Consider the following 7,556-nt stretch of genomic DNA (forward strand, 5'->3'; position numbering starts at 1 on the left):
TGGAAAACTAACTAACAACAATAATAATAACGAATTTCCTTATAATAATATTTATAATTAAAAATTTGTAAAAAAAATTTTGAAAAATCTAACAAATATTGAAAAATTAGTAATAATCATTCTATTTATATTCTTTAATTGCATTTTTCACAACAACCATAATAATTAAATTTTTAATATTAATAAGTATAAACATAATAAAATTATAAAATTTAAAAAAATTTTAAAAAAACTTACATAATCAGGATCACTGAGATAATAAATAATGTGAAACTCAGATCGATCAACATCTTTAACTTTATATTTTTTGGCATGATTGTTTCTCCTCCACCATGCAAAACAGCCAGAGAAAGGAAGAAGAAGGTGACTCAAGCTGAGAGTGAAATGTGAGAGAGTGAATTGTAATCGGATGGTGAGAGAGAGAGAGGGTTGAGGGGTCTTTGTTGGGTTTCAGGGGCACCGTTCGGGGTTAAGCATGAGCACGACGCGTGTCAAGTGTGGCTTCAAGTCGGACCGTGCGATGGGTGGAACGAAAATCGGAGGGTCCGTGAGCTGCTTCGATCTCGGAGGGTCCGAGTTGCAACCTTGACTGAACCAAATGCATGCTACTCGGACCGTGCGTGTTGTGTGTGGAACTCGGAGGGTCCGAGTTGTTCACCCCTGACACCACAATTTTGTGAAGCACTTTCCACCCCCTGACACCACAATTTTGTGAAGCACTTCCCACCCTTATATCAGAATTTTACACCATCTATGCATCCATATGTAAATTAAAAAGTGCACACATGACGTATACCTTATTTCGGATGAAATTCATTTTTTTTTCATTAATCATATGCTGTTATAAATAAATATAATATTAACCCGCATGAAAAATTATGTTAATTTAAGTGGTTCAAGTAAGTTTCAACTGACAATTTAATAGTTGTTTTTATTCTATATGATATAGTTTAAAATAACAAAGATGTTATAATGTGAAAATTATGTATGGACGTATGGCTATTTTATTTTCATCAGTTTATTTTGAACTCATTTTAACATTAATTATATCCATCTCCTGCGTCTCCATGCTTCCTTCACCTTACGGAAGATGGCAGATTGCGAAACCATTGGTTATAACTGATCATTTGACCGTAAGCGGGTTCAGGAAATGTTTCTGAATCGGCGCGGAAGCCACTTCGTACCTATATAGTGAAACTCATTTCGTTCCTCTCGGGCTCTCACTTTCTGCCCGGATTGGTAAGAAGTACGACTTCCCTCAGTTGGTTTGGGTGCCCCTCTAGATTTCATTGGGCTATCCAGTCACAGCTTCTATCAACAAAAGAGAAAGAAGAAGAAATACTGCTTGCTGGGACGAGCTGTTTCTCATTAACGATAGGTGTCAAGTGGAAGTGCAGTGATGTATGCAGCTGAGGCATCCTAACAGACCGGTAGACTTGAACCTTGTTCCTACATGACCCGATCAATTCGATCAGGCACAATAGCCATTGCTCACTTTACTCCTATATAAGATATATCTCGTAAGGAAGAATCAGAATCATTTCACCGGCTCAGAGAATCACTGGCGCTATTTAGCCCTTTAGTTTACAAATCATATTCAATGCTTATTACGTTAAAATATAACGGGGAGTTATTAGAAAAAGGTGTCATGTGAGATATTAAGATTAGTGATGATAAATTTTGAAAAATTAATAAATAATTAGTTAATAGATTAATTATTATTTAAAAAAATTTAAAAAAATTAAATTTTATAGTTTAGAGAAGTAGAAATAATTAAAATATAATTTTTTACATTAATTTTAAAAATTTTGGCCTAAAATTAAATCAACAGACCAAATTGATTGGATTGAGTCTAAATCGAACTCAAAACCCATCATATAAAAGCAAACACTTGGCTTCTCCTCCCCAATTGAAATGGAATCACGCTGAAGAGAGGGGAGAGTTCAAGAAACCCTAACTTCATCTTCTTCCAAATTCAATCCATCATATCTCTCAATTCGGAACTCATATCGCTGTACCATTTGCGGCCAAGCGACTACTACGTCGAGCTCTTCAAAACCATACAAACAAAGTGGTAAGAAAGTTGCATTTTCTCACCCATCCCTTCTTCTCTTTTAATTTCAAAATTTTGGTTCATGAGCATCGAAAAATTTGATGTTTTGGTGTTTTAGGGTTGAATTAGTTTGAGAAAATTATTGGGTTTTGTCCAATTAATCTATGGGTAAGGTAAAAAAAACAATTAAACCTTTGTGAATTATTAGAATTTGTAACCCTATGTTAATTATGGTGATGTTGTATGAATTAGATTGTGTTTTATGTTGAATTGGAGTCCAATTGGTGGTTTGGAGCAAAATTCTGGTGGTTGAGCTTGTGAAATTGACATTTGCAGATCTAGGACTTTAGAGGAGATGTTTTGATGTATTCCTGGCTTAGGAAGAAATCGGTCAATATATAGTTTTGATTTCTCGTAATTAGTATATAATGTTGTGTGAAAACTTAGGCTAGTTGCTTTAGGATAGGCTTGAATATTTGAATGGTTGGCTTTGATGGAATTGAGTTATATGTATGTATGTAATGAATTTAATAGTGAAATGGTTGGGATTGATGCAATTATTGTTTATATGTAGGCATGAGATGAGTATGATGTTGAATTGATTAGTATTTGGTAAAATTGTTGAGTTTAATGGAATTTGTGGTAAAAAATTGATGAATTTGTATGTTGGTATGTTGTGGAGTGATTGAAAATTTTGTGAATATGATTTAAGAACTTTTTAGAACTGTTTTGGTTATGAAACAATTAGTTTTGAATTGAGAATTTTGGAAGATTGAAGGTTTGGTGTTTTTGGAAAAATTGATTTTTGGACCAATTTTGGCAGGCCATAACTTGGCTTCCGGAATCCCAAATTTGTAAACTTATTTTAAATAACAATTGGGTTCCTGAAGTTTATGACGTTTGAAGAATGAACTAAAAATAATTTTTAACGAAAAAGTTATGCGCGTTTAAAATTTGGGCCTAAAAATAGGATTCTGCAGAAAGTGTTAAAAACTAGAAAATCTGGTATGCGTGCGTATGCACGCTATCATGCACACGCATGGACTAGAGCGAAGTGGAGACTAGTGCGTACGTACGAGGGGGTGTCTGTATGCACACCTTGAGGATTTTGCAAGTTGTACGCAGTGACGGACCCAAAAAATTTATGTTGAGTGGGCAAAAATAATACACATTATTATCAAAAGATATATTAATTTAAATTTAAAAAGAGCTCTTTTACAAAAGCATCACTACTACTCGCACCATCAGATTTCATAAGATAACAACAGAGACAAAAGACAAGATCTTTTGAAATACTATATTCCAACCAATTGCCAAATTCATCAAACCAATCTGGATTAAATCTACGGAAAAAAGTTCCAAAATATGTTTGTAGAAAATCATGTTCTCTTGGATGACAAGGATCTTTTTGTAAATAAGCTCGTCTAACTTCATCTTTATCATTTAGATCATAATTTAAAATTTTGGGTCGTTGTCCAGGATCAGCTACAAGATTTTTTACATTGAATTCTAAAAACTTCTTTTTATTAGAAGAGACTAATGAAGTGACTTCAGATTCTAATGGTATCTTTCTTTTGAAATATTTTTTTATTATTATTTCTAAAAATAAAAAAAATATATTCTAAATTAGTAAATCGATCAATTCACTTTAGAAATTTATATGCAATATAATTACATATAATAGAATAAAACGAAAGATAAACAAATAAATAACAAGGATCACTAAATCGAGAATAAAATAAAATAAATAAATTCATGAAGAAAATAAAAAAATAGATTAATACTTAAATTATAATTGATTGAATTAAAATTTGCAATTAAAAATATGAAAAAGAGAAACAATAAAATTGAAAAAAACATAGAGTCATAGAGATCTATATAAAACAAAATAGAGAATTTAAAATTTACCTTTTGATGAAGACAAGATGACTACTAAACAAGGAATAGAAAAATAAGGTTGAAAATATGAAACTAAGAAGAGGGTTTAAGAGAATAAATGAGTGACGGCTAGTATTTGAGAATGGAAAAAGACTAAATTTGATTAGGTTAACTAATAGTCAAAATGATAGAAAGATAAAATGGGTTTAGGGTTTTAAATAATTGGGCTTAGGCTTGGTTTGGTAAAACTTTTTGAAGAGGTTCTTGTGCTTTTTAAAAGCTCAAGCTCCTCATTTTGTATTTGGTAAATCAAAAAAACCATGTGCTTGTACTTGTAGCTTTTAAAAGACCGGGGTACTTTTGAAAGCACCTAAGATAGAGCTTTCTAAAGTTGCCTTGTACTTTTTAAAATTTAAAAGTTTAATATAACTTCATATGTTAACTAATTTTCAAATTTAATGCTTATATTTATATCTATTATAGTATTTTTAAATTTTAAAAGCTATTTTACCAAATGCAATTGATGTTGCTTGTGTTTATTGAAAGCTATTTTTTATTTGATTTACCAAACATAAATACTACAATTTTTAAAAAACTATCTTTTAAAAGTTAACTTTTATAAGCTACTTTTAAAAAGTAAAAGCTTTACCAAACTAAGCCTTAGTTTATTTACAGTGGGATCATTTAAAATTTAAAATAGGGACATATTATATATGTATATATATTTTTTTCTTTAAAAAAATAAAATGAGAGTGGGGCCAAGTGCCCCCCATGGTTCCATGTAGGTTCGTGCCTGTACATACACACACTATGATGCATACGCACACACTGAAAAATTTGTCTGGTGCGTGCGTACGCACACTATGATATGTACGTATAGACTGGAATTTTCATCTGGTGCGTGCATACACATAGTACCATGTGTACGCATGATGCGCTGTTTTTCGCTAAACTTTGTTTTTAACTATTTGACCTTTCTGGCAAGCTTGTGACCCTTCGAAACCACTATTTTATTGAGAATTCACAATTTTTGAACTACCAGCCATTCCTATAGATTTTCAAACCTCTAGAAACTCTGTTTAAGGTCCGAAGACTAGGTTTAAGGTTACAGAATATGAGTAAGTGTGTTGATGGAGCTAATTTTGGTATCAAAGGAGATTTGAAAAGTGTACAATTGACTTGATGAAGTATTGAAAATGATGAATGAGACATATATGAGAATGATGTTGAAGTTGATGAAATATGATTGAATATTCACATGACTTATGTATTTAAAATTATCTGAGACACGAGTTTTCCTGGGTGAAAGCAGTGGCTTGTCACCACTTGCTCTAGGTTGAGACTCGATACTTTGTTAACCTTCTGTTGCAAGATGTGACCGCGCACTTTAACTCCCCAGGTTCTCCGATGGGCATATATATATATATANTCCTATAGATATTTTTGAGCATGGGGATGCGCGCACAGATGGACTATCCAAGGTTAGCTACTAGGACATGTCGGGTTGGCTATATAACCGATAAATGAGACTCATCAATCATAAGACAGGCATTCATCATATGCATTTGTATGTTTTGTTTGAGTGTGCATTGTTTGGTTTGCCTAACTGCTTAGCCATGTTTATCTGCTACTTGATTTTACTTGCTGTACATATACTCTACATGTGCTTTCTTTGTTTGATTTGTATATGTATGTGTATCTGAGATACCCTATTTTGGTGAAGGCGTGATGAGGGTTGTTTCACCGGTGATTAGGAGGTCTGGAGGAGACGAAAGGTGAAGAGTTAGGTTAGCAGCTAGAATCCCTTAGATAGATTGCCAAATTTTCTGGTTTAATATTAATCTTTAAATTTAATCTGAGTGTCGGAGTTCTAAGAATGCCTCTGGCTTTCCTTGGACCTTATATATTACCTATGGTGGAACAATTACCATGCTGAGAACTCCCAGTTCTCATTCCATATATATATTGTTGTTTTTCAAATGTAGGACGCGAGGCACTTCGCTAAGCATACTGAAGGCTCTGCTGAAGTGAAGATCTACTTTGGGCTTTGTGTTTTGTATCGTGTATTTGTATATGTGTATATAGATTCTCCACCTTGTGCATATTTGTATTTTGTCCCTCCTAGAGATTAACCTGGAGAAACAAGGTTTATATTCTATATTTTGGTAAACACATTTTGGGTTATATATATGTATATGTATACTCTGGCTTGCCTTAGCTTTGCAGGTCGAGTCTGAAACTTGGATATCTGTATCTTTTGGAATTATGTTCTTTATATATATATATATATGCTATCCTTTTCGTTCGATCTTTGTTATCCTTTTTTACGCTTACTGGACATGAATGACGCATTTTTCTGTTACGTTTTTGTTTAGCTTCTCCTTCAAGGCTTCTAGTTACATTTTATTTCGATTATACTTATAACGTATTTTGTTTCTAGAGGTCGTAATACCTCGCCACATCTGATTAACGACTTAAGCGTAAAGCTCTGTGTGGTAGGTGTTACAGTGATGGTTTCTCATTTTTATTTTTCCTAGTTCTTATTCTTATAGATGAGTAAAATTTTTTCAAAAAAAGAAAAAAGAAAGAGAGAGGGGGTATAGTTGTCAAAATCGAACTGGACTAGCAAGTCCAACCGAAATATCATTGAACCAGTCACAAAGTCCATTCGGTTGAGGTATCTGACCGTACAAGACAAAGAACCGGAGAGAACCAGTTCGGACCATCTGGAAACTCACTTTTTTCGTCCCCCACCAGTACGACGTCGTTATGGTCATTTTTGGAAAAAAAAGCCCTAACCCTAAATAGCTAAACCCCTGAAAGGCTCTCTTCCTCCTCATAGTCTCTTAGTCTCTCTCAATCTCACTCCGAACTCCAGAACTCACGATCGCCGCCTGACTCCTCTACTTCGTCTCGTCGGCTGTGGTGCGTCTCTGACACTACTCCATCATGTCTGTGGCTCCCAATCAACCTGCGCCATCGCGTCTCCTTGCTCTATGTCTCCCGTCGTCGTCATCGCATTCTCGTCTGTCGCTCTTATCTCCCCCTTGCCAGAGTCTACTTCGCTATGCTCTGATAGGTTGGTCTTGTCACTTCTCTGCATTCGTGAAACTCATTCTCTATTTTTTTTAGTTATTCGGTTATTGAGTTAAATTTGATTGAATGAGTGAGTAACTGATTAATGATGTTGATTATGAATCTGTTTATTCAGTAACTGATTGATGTTGTTGATTCTTGATAGTGTAATATATATAGTTTTAATGGTGCCTTGATGTTTTTTTCCTGATTATTCGTGTTTATGGTTGTTTTTGTTGCTATGATATATTGTGTTGTGAACAGAGTATGAATATCATCAGCCATTGTATGTTGAAGTTGGTGGTAAATGTGTTTAGGCTATGTTCTGTTCGGGTCTATGGCTAAGGGTCTATAAAATAGACTTGATCTACATATGGAGCCGGATCAGGGCCAAAGCAAATCCCATGAACACCATTTCCAGTTCCATTGAAATTCTTGTTCTTACCTTTTTTTCCACCCAGCTTGGCTTCTTTTTTTAAATTGAATTTAATTTTGTTTATTTATTTGTTGTTAGATTTCTGGTTGCAGAGTGCTACATTGAAATGGGTTG

General features: G+C 33.9%; 1 protein-coding gene across 1 annotated transcript in view; it reads right to left on the reverse strand.

The window, feature by feature from the left end:
* Positions 1 to 6,708, reverse strand: part of LOC110265130 (serine/threonine-protein phosphatase 7 long form homolog) — a 7,950-nt gene extending 1,242 nt beyond the window's left edge. The window contains exon 1 of the mRNA XM_021107928.1: positions 6,568 to 6,708. Within this exon, the coding sequence (XP_020963587.1) occupies positions 6,568 to 6,708 (141 nt within the window). The remainder of the gene's footprint in view (positions 1 to 6,567) is intronic.

The sequence above is a fragment of the Arachis ipaensis genome, chromosome B07 (assembly GCF_000816755.2).
Source record: "Arachis ipaensis cultivar K30076 chromosome B07, Araip1.1, whole genome shotgun sequence".
Classification (NCBI taxonomy): Eukaryota; Viridiplantae; Streptophyta; class Magnoliopsida; order Fabales; family Fabaceae; genus Arachis; species Arachis ipaensis.